Genomic DNA, 17,650 nt, shown 5'->3' with positions numbered 1-17,650 from the left:
CTGGGAGTTTGTCCCGTTAACGCTTCCAAGGTGTTTCGGCGGGAGCCGTAACGCAGCGGCCGCAGGACCGACCCCGTGCGCGCGCCCCTTCCGCTGCCGGCCGCCGCTGCCTGAGGGGAGCGGGGCGGGCGATGGCGGCGGGGAGCAGTCCTGGGGACCCCCTGGCCCTGCCTTCCCCGGCTGAGGGTCGCGGGGGCCACCGTGAGCTGACGGAGCAGGGAGGGAGGGCAGGGAGGGAGGGCAGGGGCGGGCAGGGCTCCGTGCCCGGGGGCGGTCGGGGGCTGCTGGAGGCTGAGGGTTGGGAAGCTCTGTCACTTTGTGCCACGCTGATGCTCCTGGCCGCTGGGTTTTTGTTAAGCTGTGTTCACACACGTGCATGCTGGACTGCCAAGTGACTGAAGAAAAGCCTTTTCAGGGTATCTTTACAGAGTTTGTAATGGTCTTGGCTAAAATGTGTGGCCTAAGAGCTTGATGTGCTGCCCTTTGTGGGCCAGAAGCAAGGAAGCAAGTGTTTGAAAGCCCTGAGAGAGACTGTCTGAGGTTTAAAAGATAAATATTACTTCTCATGAGAGGAAGAAGAATTGGGAAGCCAAACCGAACCTCCTTCCCTTTCAGAAAAATAAAATCCACATCCATCCACCTTTCTTTCTCAACCTGATTTGGTAAATCCGCACCAAGCTAGTACCAAGGAAAGGATGTGAACTCTTCTCAGACAAATGGAACTTAATGTTCTCTGCCGGTTCTTGATTTCATACTCCCCCTTGTGGACTGAACTGTCAAAAATAATTTCAAATATTCCTAAATTTTGCTCTGTTCCTTTACAGATCCAATCTAAAATTCTGAGAGGACACAGTGATACTGTGAGCTCCTGCCATTTTTGCTTTGAAGACACAAAAATCCTTTCATGTTCTTATGATAGAACAGTGAAGCTCTGGGTATGTTATGAATGCAACAGCAACAAATTAAAAACAAACATAAAAGCTGAAATCAAACAAGGAATGTTATACGGGCATGAAGATTGAATGAATTATCAGAGAGCCTTCTGAAGATATTTTACTGAAGTTTAAAAATAGCAACTGTAAATGTTTTTGCAGTTACAGATAAATAACAAAACTCATTTCATACTTTGAATGCATTTTTTGACATTGAAGGGTGACTGTTGTAAGCATATGTAGCATACACTGAATCATAAAGCTTACATACACAAAGCTTATTCTTTTTTCTCCTGAAAGTTTATTTTTCTGACTTGTATGTGGCTGTTTGTGGAGAAGTAGGAGTTAGGGATCACACAGTTGTTATCAGCATGGCCATGGTATTTTCATACTTGATGATTGATTTTTTCCTTTTGTTTAAGTCTTGATTTGCACCCTTGATTTTCTTGCTCCTCCAAGTTTTATGTAGTTAGCTGGAATTTCCCTAAAACTCCAGCCACCCTGGGCAGGGCAGTGGTGAGATCTGAAGTGGGGAAGTGTACGGATTCTGGGTGATGAAGTATAAATTTAGTCTAAAAATTAGCTGGGAGACATATAGTTACGTGAGCCCTTGAATTTTATGCAGACAAATGACAATGTAGCTGTGCTAAATAGAATGCAGGCATTGAGATCTGGCATATATTAAAACAGTCATGACTTGATCAAGAATTGGTAATGAGTTATAGTAGTGCCTTAATATGATATAAATACAGATGAAATAATTTGATAATGAATCTAAAGTGTTGACTTCTTACCAATGTGGTACTAGTTTCCTACCATAATCCAAACCTTCTTTCAGACATACTGAAAAAGCCCAAGAACCCCAAAAATGTAAAAAGTCCAGGCAATTTTCAGGTTAGCACTATTATGTTATCCAAGAGCTGTGGATGGCTATATCCAAGAAATCAGGAAGTCTAGAATAAAAAAAAGTCCCGTCTTAATGATCAGTTCCAAACTAAATAAACACATGGAGATCTTAAGCAAATATTGTAGATAGGAGAAATTATGTTCATTTATTTTGATAAGATTAATTTTGTCTGGACAGGCCTAATTTCCTCTTCTGCAGGAACAGCAGAAGCAATTAGAATTCAGGAGAGTATGGAGGACTTGGTCGCAGAGGGCTAGGCCAGCCCTGATAATTTCACTTCGAGGTTCTATTTTTTTTTTTTCCTTTGAAAGCATAGATATCAAATGATTGAGTGTACTGAGAAAGTATTTGAAGTTCCTCTTGAGAACAGACAGTGTCTCACTGACAGTCCACACATCTTTTGGAAAACAAAGATTAATAGGGCACACAGCAGACAAAGACTAGATAAGCCTAGAAGGGCAGTTGTGACTGCAAGGTTTTTGACTCAGAAAAATAGAAGAACATATGGTAACTTTGATATTTTTTTTTTCCCTTGGTCTTAGAGACATTCCTAATGATTCTAGTGTCAGTTGTTAGTCCTGTAGTGCACTGATGCATGTTCAGAAAATAAGTGAAAAAGTGAAAAATAAATTTACTTTCACTCCAGTTTTGTCTGTTACCGAGAGCTGCCAAGTTAGCAGGATAGCTCCTTCAAGGCCTTGTAAGGAAGCAGCTCTAGATCTGAGACTTGACAGTTGATGTTAAAAAGGGGAGTAGTAGTCAGTAGTCAGAGGTGCAAGGTTTTACTCTCATAGTGAAGACAACTGAAAGAACACAATGAAGGGAGTTTATGTTGCCTGCTTCCAGACTGATTCTGAAACCTCTTGGTGCTTATGCAAACAAAAGTCTAATTGAAGTAATTGGGTTAATCATGGAAATAGAAGATTATTTACCTAGATGAAGGTATGATGACTGATCCTGTGATACTTTGATCTGTGAATTCCTTTGCATGTCAACAGTCCTGGGTTTTTTTGTTTTGATGTTTACAGTCAGGCACCGTGATCCATTTGTAAAACTTGATTCATATTTTTATTTGTATTACTAAAGAAGTTCAAGGCTTTACTGAGGGGTTAGGACTGCACTATGCTTTGAACATTATATGTGTATGACTAAAAGGTAGTCCCTTCCTGAAATCACTTAAAACTCTGTGTAACAGACTAAGTAGATAGAAGATGACAGAGAAATGTAACAGCCTCAAGCTGTGCCAAGGGAGGTTTAGATTGGATATTAGGAAAAATTACTTTACTGAAAGGGTTGTCAAGCATTGGAACAGGCTGCCCAGGGAAGTGGTTGAGTCACCATTCCTGGAGGTATTTAAAAGACTGTAGATGTGGCACTTAGGGACACAGTTTAGCAGTGGACTTGGCAGTGTTAGGTTTTTGGTTTGAGTCAATGATCTTGAAGGTCTTTTCCAACCTAAATGATTCTATGATAAATGAACCAATAATGCAGTATGGGTCAACATCTCAGCAATTCAACAATCTGTTGATTGCTGTTGCAGAAATCACAAACCAGACATTTAAGTGGGATTTTGTATTAGGAGAGAGATTTCCAGTTATTTATAGGTGACTCCTTCAAAACATGAAGGACAGCAAAGGGGAACTCATAAATTTTGGAAATGTAATAACCAAGTGACAAAGGCTGGCATCAGAGGTAGGGCAGAAGGGAGATGATGTCTGGGGATAAATCACACAGAGCTTTGTATTTGAAGACAAGAGGCTTGTATTTGTGGCTGAGAATGAGGAATAAATGAAGAAACACAGAGGGAAAGACATAATACAGACAGTAAAGGGAAATGTGTGGAAGATCATTGCGCATGAGTACAAGCAGGGGAGACTGCATTTGTAAAGAAAATTGTGTTGCAGTAATTGATACAGGGATGGCAGGCCTTGAGAGAGTGTTTTAACTACGTGAATGAAAATGGAAAGCCATATATTAATTTATGACGAAAGACTTGCCAGAATTTAGGTACATAGATGTGAGAGTCTAAGGAGAACTCTCTTCAAGAAATTTCTGGTGAAAACTATTGTGATGGGAAGGAGGTAAATAGAAGTCTGGGTGTGATAGATGAACTACTCAGTCAGTCTTGAAAAGGAGTAGAGAGTCTGAGATTGTAAGAGTAACTAAAGTAAGACTAACTTTAGTGATTATCACAACTTTTGTTTTCTTTTGTGATGCTTTGTATTTTTTTACAATTTAGCAAAGCACTTCATAATCAAACTCATTTGGATTTATTCAAGGTTGTTGAGAAAGGTTTTCCTATTCAAGTTTTTGAAGAACATACTGCCCCAATTTGAGTGTAACTTGACTCCTGATGACAGAAGGTGGCCAATTTCTATCTTAATTTATTTTAAAAAAGTGATGGGTTTTGTGATTTCAAGGTTCAATTTCAGTGCATGTGGAAACACTTATTACAAAATGTAGGACAAGTAAGTTACTTTTTCAATCCTTCCTATGGTTTCCTAACTTGTACTACATTGAAGTCAAACTTCTTTTGCTTACTTTTGTGCTTCATAAATCATGCTGTTATAATTTTGGTTTGCATCTCCCTTCCTCCATATACTCTTCCCTCTTCATCCTTGCACTTTCACTTGTGCTGCCCATACTCTGCTAGCAGAGTGTTTACTGCCAGACTCCTTCATTCCCATGAACTACCATAAATCTCACCTTGTTCTCACCTACAATTTGTACAGGAGCTCTTAATATTTTCTGTTTTGCATATGATGTTTGCTGAATTAAACAGGAATCTTTTTATTATCTTAAATGCATGTTGGAATAGTCTGATAGATTATGGGCTCTTTTAGGGCAAAGGACTTGTCTCATTCTGTTTCTGAGCTATACAGGGCTGGAAGACTGTCTTTGCTATATGTTCTGAAAGGGGTATATAAATATATATCACTTGTATAAGAGAACAGCATTGAATTAGCCAAGGTTCAGGGGTTCATCTGTCAGAGATTTATACCTTCATAAAAGTTCTTGTCTGTCTGTATTGTTTATTAATATTCTGTAGCCTTTCTATTAAGCCTGTCTTGTCAATTAAAGAGGAAATGCACCTTAATCCAGTGTCAATCTGTGGACATAATAATTAAAACAACTGCAGCATACATTAACATTCAGCTAAGTAGGTCACACAATGCCTCCAGGGGTACTATTTCTGGCATATTTTATCTTTAAGTCATACTTTAAATCAATTTTTATCAGACTGTAGAGTTGACTGATTAGGTTTTTGATCACTGAATAGTACATGTGCTACACTGCCTATTGCAGTTGTGTGTATCTTTGAAAATTGTTAAACAGCAAGTAAAATACCATTGTGTCCAGCCCTAGAAACCACTTTTCAATTAAAAATGCTGCCAGTTCATAAACTTCATGTCGTCATTTGCTTTATGTGTTTCTGTTTAGGAGCAGAGATTGTGTTGGTTGCAGGAAGTATACACATACGGAGAAGATAAAAATATTTTAATAATATAATTGTGTAATTGTTGTTAGAATGTATATGTATAATTGTAGTATAATTGTAGTTGTTAGAATGTTAATGCATTGACTTTCTTGGGCGAAATGTATAAAAGTGACAGTTTATGAACTTTATCAAAATAAAAAGCCACAATGCTACTAAAAACATTTCAATATAAATATTACATAAATATGTGGGAATATTTAACAAAACTGTGTGAGTGAACATTTTTGACCGCCTATTTAATGGAAACCTGCCAGTTTTACTAAACTTTATTGAATAGCTTTGTTGTCTAATGTGACTTTGTTTGTGCAGAGCAGCGTTTGTGGTAGAGGGTTACCCAGCAACATAACCACTAAAAAATCAAAAAAACCCCTACTGACAAGAGCACTTCACATTCATTAAAGAAAAGACATCATAATGGCTTTAAAATTATTCTAACGTTAGAAATAATTAAATATCTTGTAATGGATGAAATTAAATTGAGTGCTTGCGCTGAAAATTGCATATGTGACTTTTTTATTATTAGTTTATCTCTGAAATATAAACAATCCTTTTTTCAACTAAGCTATGCAATAATTTTTGCTGTAGCCTTTTAAAATCTATTTTGAATTAGTGGGTGTGAAGATGTCAATCATTGTCAGATTTAAATGTTGTCATTTATTTTTTAAATACCTTCTTTTAAGTGAAAACATTGATTGCTGTTTTCATTAACATCATTTTTAGAGTGGTAACATCATCATATGATAACACTGTCAAGGCTTGGGATATGGAAACAGGAAAAATACTTGTATGTATCCTTTAGAATGCATCTTGCAAAAGTATAACTGCAAAATTCAGATTTATTGCTTTGTTATTGATAAATAAGAAAACACAGCATTCTTTGTTAGCACAATGCAATATAGTTAGGGTAGGTGGGCTTGATTTTTAGTCCTAGTTCTGGTACTGATAATTGCTTCATCTTGGGTTCATGAAGTTTTTCAATGAACATGTCTTAGTTATTTCAGATAATGGGTATGATAACAACCTGTCTCAGAAGATACATTTAAGATTGATCAAATTAACATTTTAGGATTTGAACAGGGTGGCCTTGTCTAATTTTAAGTTTATTGCTAATGCAAAAATAGAAAAATTGGATATAATGACATCTTTCAGCTTTTACCTAAACAAAGTAATATCAAAAGCCTTCTTTCTGAATCTGCTTACAGATTACAGAAAGTCTGCTGTAAAATTCTCTCTAACCCTCAAGCATGCTTCTAAAACCTTTTATTTTCTCTTTAGTGGACAGTAGAACATGAAGGCATTGTAACTTCATGTAATATTTCTTGTGATGGCAGATATGTGGTATCTGGTTCAGACAAAGAAAATGCCATATATATTTTTGATTCAATAAGTGCAGCAGTTGTGGCACATATCCAAGGTAAGACTTAAGACTTTTACATCTTGTTTATGCAGCTCTTGAATTTTTTTTATTTCTTATGAAATTGGAGAAGATTAATTAATTCAGTTCAGTTCAAATATCCTTACTTGAGAAAGGCAAAAGAAACTTATCTGTAAGACACTGAACCCAATATTTTTCAGAATAGGCTTATGAAAAAGAGATAATAGCCCAAATTAGACGAACAGTGATTCTTTTCTGAATGATAATTTCCCTTTGAAGGTAATTTCACTAGTGATACCTCAGTCCCATGAGGCTTCCACTCAGGACTGCAGGTCAGGGAGTCTGCCAGTCCTGCAGAATCAGCTTCAAAAGATATGAGCAGTCTTACAAATGTTAAATTAGCATCTGGTTAATGTGCTCCTGTGAACCAGAGCCTGATGGTAAAATCATTTAGATTTAAAAATAAAAAGTGCAACGAATGGATGTAACTTTTATTAGAACTGTCTCTGTTAGGTGACACTATCAAGACATATTTTGTTTACATTAATTTAATGGAGTTATTTGCATTCTTAAAGTATAATTACCTGCTTAAGTGCTTCCTAAGAGTCTGAGCAGTTAACTGTCATTGGCATTATGGGGCCACGCTTCTGGACTTATTTTCAGAAATGGAGCAGAGAAATAAGTTACTACAGGGCAGCATGTGAATTTATGTTGAGTGCCTGGGTACAGGTTCGTATTTCATACTGACTGCAGTAACTCTGAGGCCTCTCTTCATGGAGAGGTAGGTGAGGAGGTGTCCTAGCCAATGAAATAGCAATTTTGAAATTACTGTGGTTTGGAAATAGACTGATGCATAGATGCTATGGGTAGTTCTGCCTTTCAGATCTGTGTTCTGAGCTCCAGATGTAATTATTCAAAATTACTAATAGTCTCACTTGATGTTTTTTGTATAGGTCATCATAAAAGTACAATCACAAGATGTTGTCTTGACCCTGATAACCAAAGAGTGACTTCTGTATCACATGATAAGACCATAAAGCTATGGGATATGATAACATGATCTGCCTCAATTGCAATTAATGAGTAAGAAACAATACTATAGTTAATTATCCATGGCAGCATTTGCATCTTCCACAATTATCACACTTCCTGTGTTTTTGTCTGTGTTTCAGGGGACACAGCAATGCTATCTCAGATTGCTGCTTTACCTCTGATGGTCATTACTTGTGCACAGCGTCCTGGGACAAAAGCTTAAAAATATGGGATATAAAGGTAGAACAATTTCAGTGTCATGAACCAGTTTCCTTGGATCAAGGACATGAGGGTTCTGTTAGTTCCTGCCTTTTTAGCCAGGATGGTGAGTTATCTTAATACTAGTGCATGACGTGTCTCAATGCCTATGTATAGGACATCTCAGATAAACCATGAGTGACCAATCTAATCATGTAGGTAATGAATTCATTGTTTCTGAGATAACGCGTTTAATTATGAGAAAATGATGTCCATGTAAATAACTAAATTGAAGTTGATGGCCTGTGTTCTGTCTTAACCAGGCAACTGGAACATTTGCTTAATTGATATACCCATCCAGAGGTACAATGAAAAGATCATAATGGAGTAAAAGCACAATACTATGTTAAAAGATTAACTTAGCACTTGTGGATATTCTCCTAACATTAGTTGAAAAAACATGTTCAGTAAATACAGTACTGATCTGTAATAATTAGGAAAATGTGTGTGTCTCTCTTAGTACCCCCAACAGTAATGTTACTTCACAGCCCAAATAACATATGCTAGTAATGTACTTCTGAAAAACTTCATGGATGTTCTCAGCTACCCTGATGGAGCACATAAACTACCATGTTCAAAGTAGATGATATCTATGACTTACAGCAAGACAATCTGGCACCTGGAACTCAATGTCTCCTTGATGCTTGGATGAATAGGAGGAAGAAACAGACTCCCCAGTTTACCTGTATCTGAGTGGAGGTAGTGGGGAGCTGTTTCTTACCACCCTAGTTCCGTTATTTTCACTAGATCATAGACAACTCTGAGTCCCTCCACAACATGAAACTGGTGTTACTTCAAACTGCTGCTGCACTGAAACAGCTTGTCTTCTCTTCACTGCAACAGACTAATATGAATTTCTGTACTTTGTAATCTAATTGGCTGTTTTTCTTATGCAATTTCACATTTGAATACTCCAGTAAAAATTACTCCTGAACTGCTGACAGTGGGTTAATCTGCAGTCATACCCAAACAGTGCCTTTTGACTTAGGCAACTCAAATAAATAAATAGCAGCTCTATGGGGAAAAAGGTGTCTGTGGCATCAAGATGTGCAGATGCAGATAAGCCTGTGAATATTGGAATCTGAAAGTATGCTTTCCACAGTTTTATTCACAGTTGACCTAATAATTCTGGAAGTATTCTCTATGTTTTAATTTTTAAACAAGTTATCTCCTTAATTTTCTAAGTCAACAGAATTGTCATGTATGGTTTTTTCCACTGTTTGCTAAATTTATGCATTAATATTTACAAAATTAAGAACATTATCAACAGGTAGCCTAAATGAACTTCTACTATCTTGTTAAGGCATGACTAATACCACATTATTTAAAATTTTTTATAAAGTCTGACTCACTGTTAGAAAGAGCCTCTTTTATTAGTGTGTATGACAAAGCAAAGATAAAATATATTCTGATTTTATATTTCAGCATCACTTGTTGTGTCTGGCGGATATGACGAAACTATAGCTGTATGGGATACAGATGCAGGCTATAAAAAGCTAAGCTTAAAGGTGACCTCTTACTTGGTCACTAGTTTGATGAGAAGGTGTCAAATGTATTGGTAGTTTAAAAGCATTGTATATTATCTGACAAATACTCTTGCCCATCCTTTTTAGATACAGGCAGGAATATATCCAGGACTTGTGCAATTTAATTTCCTAGAACAGTATATTCTTATACAGTTAGCTACAAAGATAGTACCTTTGTCAAGTCAGTTGTTAATAAACTATTACATTTATCTTTTTATGAACAAGCTCATTTAAGGATTACATTAGATGGAGTTATGCCTATGTTTTAGGAGAGAGTTTCTTCCAGCAAGTAACAAGGGCCTGCATATTGCGTATATTCATTTTGAAACATCACACTCCTGTATATCTGTATGTTTACATGCTTGCTTATGTCCACAGAAAACAGTACATTTAAAAGGGATGCATTCAAAAAAATGTAAATACCAGTGTTGAGGTTGTCAAGCTTAGGTCAGTCCCTAGGTTACATAGTTTACGTTACTGCTTATAGTGACAGGGATGTGGTCCACCATCTTACAATATTTTTTAGGATGGACAATTCTGTAAATGAGGTAGCTGTTCAGTATTTAGCTATCCCTGCTTAGAGCTAGGCCTCCTCTTTTCTTCCATATCCATGGTAATACTGCCCAAAATTTGAGGCAGTAAGTAATACCTGCATAAAATTTAAAAAAGGTCCAACTCTCACCAGGTTTTTTTGTGCCATCATGACTTTATTTTTTGCAAACATACCATATTGTATTACGATACCTTTCATTCATTTCTTATTTTAGTGGAAACGATGCACAAGACTTGAACTAATGTTCAGACATGTGGATCAAAGAAAAGGATTAACAGGATTCATAAAGTTACGTGCATGCGTTTTGCTTTGTCAGAGTTCAGATCTGCAACTGTGGTTCCTTCCTGTCTTACGAATTTTATGGACTTTCCTATCTTATGAATTTTATGATTTTAATGGACTTTTTTTTTTTTTACTTACTGCATACACTATTCAAGGCTTAGTTAAACCAGAGATCAGAAGCCTGTGCCTCACACTTGTTACCTTAAATGTAAGCTTACCTACCCTCTGGAACCGGAATTGTACCGATCAAACCTTCTGAGCCCTAACAGTACACATTCTCCACTAGCATCAGTGCTTTACATAATGCAGCTACTGCAAATTTCCCAGTTCACAACAATCACTGTAAGTAACTCAGTTTCCCATAAAAAAGAAGGCATCTGTTTAAATGCTAATGTCTTTGTAACTATGGAGAATTCCAGTTCAGTATGTGTGCTTTGGTATAATTATATTCTGGGCTCATAACGAAATTTAAAAACATGTTTTAAAGATTCTGCTATAAAAACCACATTTTATGTATGCATGTTTGATGACTACTCTGTGCTGGAAAAATATATGTTCATCTTTTTATTGTATTTCTCAGATGTGTCATTTGTCTATCAAAACGACACCATGCCTTCCTAAACTCTAGGAATTTTATCTGTCAATAGCATTCATGTTTGAATAACCTCCCTAGCTGGAATAAATAATTTTAGATTTTAACCTGTTTCTATTCTTATGCCAACTCAATGTTGTTAACCTCAAATCAGCTGTGCTGCTGTTGTCAGAACAAGGATATCCAATACAGCTGCTTGACTTGGCCTGCTTTCAGAATTGGTTTCCTTCCCTTAAATGGGGAGAAGCTGCTGCCTGTTCCCACAGCTCTGCCCCTCCATTACCACATGATAAACAGCCTCAAGATTTTTTTAGGTAATAAGTATTAGAAGTCAACTCTCTCTTCACAATTCTTTATTAAACTGTTTAAAAAATAGAAAAGACCTGTGCTTAAATGGAGCTTAAACCCATGGTAACTGTGTAGCTGTCATTGTTCGAAGTGCTACAACTGGTGGTCTGGTTACCAGAGATAGTAATGGTCACCATTTTCAGGTATACGTAGGAAAGGATGAACTTCATAACAACTTCTTTTCTTGACTGGACATGAGGCAGTCTAAATAAGAATTTTCTTACTGCATTTCAAAATGGATTTATGGTACAAATAGGTTTTTTTATTATAATAAAAATAATAAAGTTTTTTTCATGTGTTATAGTTACATTTTGCTTTACTGTAGGGTCATTGGGACTGGGTGACAGATGTTGCAATTAGCAAAAACAAGAAATGGATTCTTTCAGCCTCAAAGGTAATCACTAATTCCTGATGTGGTTTCAGGAGCTAACTTACAAATGGATGTGAAGACTTCATCTGTTATTTTCAGCTTTTTTTTGGCTTAAATTTAACAATGGTGTAGTTGTTCATAAAAGTGCTAAGTTGTAGTCAGTATTTACCAGCAGTAATTAGAGAAAATCTTTAAAAGAATTTGATAAGTATGTTTATTTTTGGTTATTTAAAAATGTGCAGGCAGTTTTAAGATTGATAAAGATTGTTTCCAAAGACATGATACTTAAATGTGAGAGAGTTTAGCTCTCAAATTGAGAGGGTTCCTCTAATGAGATGAGATTTCATCCCTTTGGAAATCACTGTTTTGCTAATATGCAAATACATCAAAATAATTGTATCTTTTTCTCAGGATTCTACTTTGAGATTGTGGAATATTGAAAAAATGGATCATATTCCTTCAGTGATAGAAAGTAGAAAATCAAGAGGTTCAAAAATTGCTCAGGTTCTATCACTTTGTTTTTTAATTACACCTCATACTTTATTCAGAAAGAAAAATTGAATGTTAAAGGAGAGCTGTCAGATATCTACGCTAAAAACACAAACTGATTGCAAAGATTGTCAAGTTGTTTCTTGTGAGTTGGATGTAGTAATAACAGTTCTTTTTAAAACTGATTTTGGTAAGGACACCAGTTTTCATATGCAAGTGCATTTTTGGTTTTAGAAAACAAAGCCTCCTATGTGTACTTCTAAAATGAAATATGTTTTGGTTTTCTATACCTAATGCTTCTGCAGAGTAATTGGCTGCTTATATAGGAGTATTACCAAACCAAGGCAGGTAATACTCATGTGCTCCTGGACATAAATCAGCTTATATGAATTCTGAGGAATGTCTTTTCAAAGCTGAGACTGTAAGTATTCTGACTTCTAAAACATGAATTATAAAAAGATAAGAAAGAAGAACACTGACAAGCTTAATGCTATTGAAACATGCTTTTTGTTACAGTCCTTCAATTTGTTTTGGTGGTGGATTTGCAAGACCTTGTATATATTTTTCTCATTGTTAATAACCATTAAGTGAAACTGCATGAAAAAGACTAACTTTTTTTACTATTTCTGTAATATTTATCAGACTTTCTTGTTGAATAGCAGTTATTCAAAAGCAGTGTGCAGCTTTTAAGCTTTTAAATAAGTTTTATAAATGTGCCAGCAGTAAAAATGTGTACATTCCTAAAGTATCAATTAACAGAAGTTTGAGAATTTGGTTAAAATTGGTACAGGAAAGGATCTTTTGGTGCATTTTAGCAATACTTAAAGCATACCAAACAATTAGAAAAATGTCTCAAATTTTTTGTAAATAGTTTCACAAGTAGTGAATTGGGAATCCATGTTATGCTGACTCTGATAGCAGTGGATTAAACTTCAAGAGTATGAGTGTAGCGAGCAGAAAAACTTCTTTGTACTGACTACAGTGTGTTAATATTTCATCTGAAATCATTGTTATGTATCAGTTTTCCTTTCTTTTTAAAATTTTTCTTTCTACATTTCTCCTTTAGTCAGACAATGATCAGGTAAAAAAAAAAAGTAAACAAAAAAAGCCAGAAACCACATAGTGATTATCATCAAGACAGAACAGCTAAAAACTGGATACCCATCAAGCCACCCAAAAAGTATGATACTGTATTATTTGAAAAAAAAAAAAAATCAAAAGTTCACATAAAATACAGTTTTATTCAGGAAAAAACTCCATTACAGGAATGAATTTTGAGCAGCACTATCTGTGTCAAGTTTATGACAGCTATATGCACTCAGTGCATCCCAAAAATCAGGCAAGATACATGTGTGTATACAGAGCTGTACCTTCATGAGTGAAATAATGCACATCTGTCCCAGATGATTAACTGAAATGCCATTTTTATTATATTTACGCCAGTGTGAAGAATGTGAAAAACCTTTCTTACGCCTGCAGTGTAGTGACTCAGAAGTGATAACCAAGTGTGTATTCTGTTGTCTGTCTTCTCCAGTGAGAAAAATTTTGCCATTGCCACCTTCTGTTCCTCCTGACCTTTAAATTAATCTAGCAGTCCTGGGATGTTAACACATTTAAGTATAAATGGAGTGTCTGTTCATCTTTATGTAATACACATATAAAGCTAAGACTTTCATCTAACCTTGCTCTACTATAGTATTGTGTATGAAGAATAATAAAATACACTGTTCTAATCCATTAAATAGCTGTGACATATCAAGTAAAGAATAAAAATCCCCAGGAGTAGAAACTATATTTATGCTGCACGGTACTAGATAATAAAATTACTTGTCCTTTGGAAAATTTTAAACAATTTTAAATGAATATACTCGTTCCAAGTTCAATTTACTAAAGAAAATATATGGATATGTAAATTATTGAGAGGTTTCTTTCCATTCTTTAGATAAACCATTCTTCTTTACCATGGCAAGCAAAAAATCTTTGCTGTCAGTGGACATCAGAAAAAGGTTTTTGAATGAGACCGTGAACTTTTTTCTAACTTGTTGCCATACCACTTAGAACAGTTTTGTAAAGGAGCTTTCAGGCATCGAGAGTAAGTTGTGTTTCATGTCTGACATGTTCCAGCACAAATTAGTTCTGTATAATAAAGGCTTCCTCCAGCAAGAAACACGGTATTTTTTTCTACCCTCTCTTAGGAGCAACCCTGAGAGGATTATATCTATTCAGTATATGTGAAAATGTCAATTAATAAAAGATTAACTGTTTCAAAATGTTTGGAAGCCTTATTCCTAAAAATAGTGTTTTCAACCTATTCAACATGTCTTTCTAAAAGGAACTTAAAGTGGGGAAAATAGGTGGGACAGGGCATGTGACAGCCTGGAATGCAGTCAAGCTGTAGAACACAAAGAAATCTAAGTAGGTAGATTTTTTTCTCTTGTTTAAATTATGTGAATTGTGTAGCAACAATTACACTTGAATCCAAGGTTAAATGAAAAATATTTCTAGGGAATAGGATGTTTTGTACAGATTTATAGCTTTGAATTATTAGGTGATAAATTGTATTATTTTCCAGCATTCTTTCCCCCTCTTTACTCCTTAATTAAATACTACTGTTTTGTTACGGGAGCTAAAACAAAATGCTGTGTCTATGCTCCTCATGTTTGTTTGTTTGTTTGTTTTTTTAAACAGATCACATAAAATACGCATGGTTTATAGCTGAATTAATTTGGCTTTAATGTAGTTAGTAATACTGATCTAATTTCTCTATGTTAGAAAAGATTAGTCCTAGAAGAATTAATGTTATATTAGAATTGAAGGTGTTATTTGTTTCTTTCTTTATCCTTTTCAGCTGGAAAAATCAAAGCTCCAATTTTTTCTGCTGAAACAGGAAAAAAAAGCAGTTGCTCTGTAGAGGCTTGGTTCATTTTGCATTAGTAATGTGAATAGGTTGGAAATTTTCTTCTGAATGAATCTTTTATTTCACAAATGGAGAAAAACAAGGAAAAAAATAATTCTTGCATTCTGGCTTTAATAAAATCAGTAAGTTTTATTACTTATTGCTCTTTTCTGTCCATTATCATCACCTGTTTAGTGCTTAGTGCCACATGAGTCAGCTTGTCCTCAGCCCTGACCTGATCTCACCTGCAGCTGTAGGCTTGTATTTGTATGCAGTATAGGTTTTGTGGAGAATGGGATAGTTACAGACAATTCATAAGATGGAGATTTATCTGCATTTTTTCTGGATCTTGTACCCCCAGTAGTTTGACTAATTCACTCAGTCCCTGTTCTAACTTGATGAGAAAGTTGTAAAACTGTTTTAGACCAAGTCAGCGTGGCTGCCCTTCCGTAGGGGTTGTTTGAAGAGTAACATCTATAATTTGATTGTAAATATGCCTCAGATGCCTGTTAAATTGCCAAAGCCATTTCTGTGCTTTGCAGATTCTGATTACGCTCCAGGCCTGTAATGAGGCCTGTTGCTGAGCTGATCCTTCCCGCTACCCTTGGCTTGTGGGCCAGGCTCCGTGTTCGCTCGTGGCTCGTTCCTGCCCGGTAGCACTGTCCGTTTCTTGGCCTGGCGCACCCTCGTTCTCTGCCCTGCACAGGTACGGGGTGAAGGGCCGGGGCCCTGAGGGAGGGCGTTTTACTGGTGGCATCAGTTCTGTGTTAAGAATTCGAAGTAGCTCTGTAGAAAACTACCCACTTCACTTTTTCTAGTTATTAAGCTTGTGTGAACGTGTGCGGGTTTGGTCAGGCAGCCTAGTGTTCAGTGTGTGCACAGATCATAAAGCACATAAGCAGTGTGTGCATGTGATGTTGCAGTTCCATTTTTTGCATCATTATAGATGATTGCAGCATGTAATCGGGGTCCGAGCTTCCCGTGGTATCTTCTGCTGTGAGCCCGGGGCAATCGAGACGCTGTGGGCTACGGCGGGACTGGAGCCTAACCGTAAGCAAGTATTTTTTAGAAATGCTGCCATTTACGTGTTTCCCCTCGGTCTCTCCACGTGTTGTGCCGAAACAAACGCTAACGCGCGCGTGCAGTTCCCAGTGGCGCCCCGAGCCGCCCAGTCCGGCAGGGCGCTCGCTGCCCTTCTTGTCCCGCCTGCTCACAGCTGCGGCACCAGGCGCCGTCCGCGCCCCCCCCCCCGAGCCGCCGCCGCCTGTCAGAGCCTCGGCAGGAGCTGAGCGATCCTGCCGGCCTGCGCGGGCAGCGCCGCGGGCAGCGGGCGTGGGCTGAGCCGGGCCGGGCCGGGCCGCAGCGCTGCCTGAGGCACCGGGTCAGCGCGAGCGCGGCCGCGCGGGGCCGGGCCGCTGTGTTGGGGCCGCGCGCAAGCTAAGCCTATCGCCCGGCGCCGTGGCTTAGTTGGTTAAAGCGCCTGTCTAGTAAACAGGAGATCCTGGGTTCGAATCCCAGCGGTGCCTGCGAGGGGTAGAGCTCGCCTTTTGCTCCGCGGGCGCTGTTTTATCGACGGCGCGGACGGGACGGGGCCGCCCATGTCGCCGCGACGGGAGGGGGCGCCGGGCCGCAGCTCCGCTGCGATTAGGACGAAAAAATCCGGGGTGTATATATATATAATCATAGAATCATTCACGTTGGGAAAACCGTTGGGATCATCGAGTCCATCCAACCCGCTCTACAAAGTTCTCCCCTACACCGTATCCCCCAGCATCTCACCTAAACGACCCTTAAACACATCCAGGGATGGTGACTCCACCACCTCCCTGGGCAGCCTGTTCCACTGTCTGACCACTCTTTCTGAGAAATTTTTTTTCCTAATGTCCAGTCTGAACCTCCCCTGTTGAAGTTTAAAGCCATTAAATCAAGACGTCTCAATTCGGACCATGCACAGTGCACGCCCCGGGCTCAGCACCCCCTCCGCGCCTCACAGCCGAGGTTACAGCCCCGCCCCCCGACTGTCATTCATATAGAGCCAAGAAAATGCCTCTCAAAGTTATTTTTTTTCTTGTCTCCAGATCTTCAATAGCTTCTCAGTACGGTAAATGGAGCTACTCTTTCGTTTTGGTTTTTTTTTTTCCTCTTACAGTTTGAGTGCATGTTGACTAGGTGTCTGCTGCTGAGGCCTTTGTCACCCAACAGTACCAAGACCTAGCTTTCACCTCTCATTACTTCCTCGTGGTACATAAAGTCTGGCTTTTCCAAGTGAAAGTCATAGTAAGTGCTCTGTGCTGTTCTCCAGGTAATTAGTGACACAGCAGAGGGACCGGTTTTCCTGGACATCTTTAAAGATCAAAGGCGAAATCCTGCCCCATTAGCCTTGTGAATGAGGTTCAATGAAATTATTCCAAATTTGTGTTACTGTAAACAAAGGCAGAATCGGCCCTCAGATCCAAAGATAAAAGTCTTAAAACCCATTAATACAAGTCCCAGTCTAGCAGCCATATCTTCAGGCATTTTTTTTGGCCCACACAGCCGTGATGGGAGTAAATGGCATATTTGGAAGGTCAGGTTTTCAGAACTCAGATCTG

At 38.0% G+C, this 17,650-nt stretch overlaps 1 protein-coding gene and 1 non-coding gene across 2 annotated transcripts; both read left to right on the top strand.

Annotated features, from left to right (window-relative positions):
- Nucleotides 1-297: 297 nt before the first annotated feature.
- WDR88 (WD repeat domain 88) lies at nt 298-15,212 on the top strand. The gene is given in 11 exon segments (XM_074839696.1): nt 298-935; nt 4,119-4,171; nt 4,173-4,202; nt 6,059-6,122; nt 6,614-6,752; nt 7,667-7,796; nt 7,886-8,070; nt 9,429-9,511; nt 11,630-11,698; nt 12,086-12,178; nt 13,607-15,212. Coding segments are annotated over 11 exon segments (1,203 nt in total). The 5' UTR covers nt 298-716; the 3' UTR covers nt 13,745-15,212.
- Nucleotides 15,213-16,511: 1,299 nt separating this feature from the next.
- TRNAT-AGU (transfer RNA threonine (anticodon AGU)) lies at nt 16,512-16,585 on the top strand. The gene has a single exon. It is a non-coding gene; the product is annotated as a tRNA-Thr (tRNA).
- Nucleotides 16,586-17,650: the final 1,065 nt, after the last annotated feature.

This window comes from Strix aluco, chromosome 14, assembly GCF_031877795.1.
Source record: "Strix aluco isolate bStrAlu1 chromosome 14, bStrAlu1.hap1, whole genome shotgun sequence".
Taxonomy (NCBI): Eukaryota; Metazoa; Chordata; class Aves; order Strigiformes; family Strigidae; genus Strix; species Strix aluco.
Note: the sequence above shows the minus strand (reverse complement) of the source record. Positions and strands in the feature narration are given on the sequence as shown.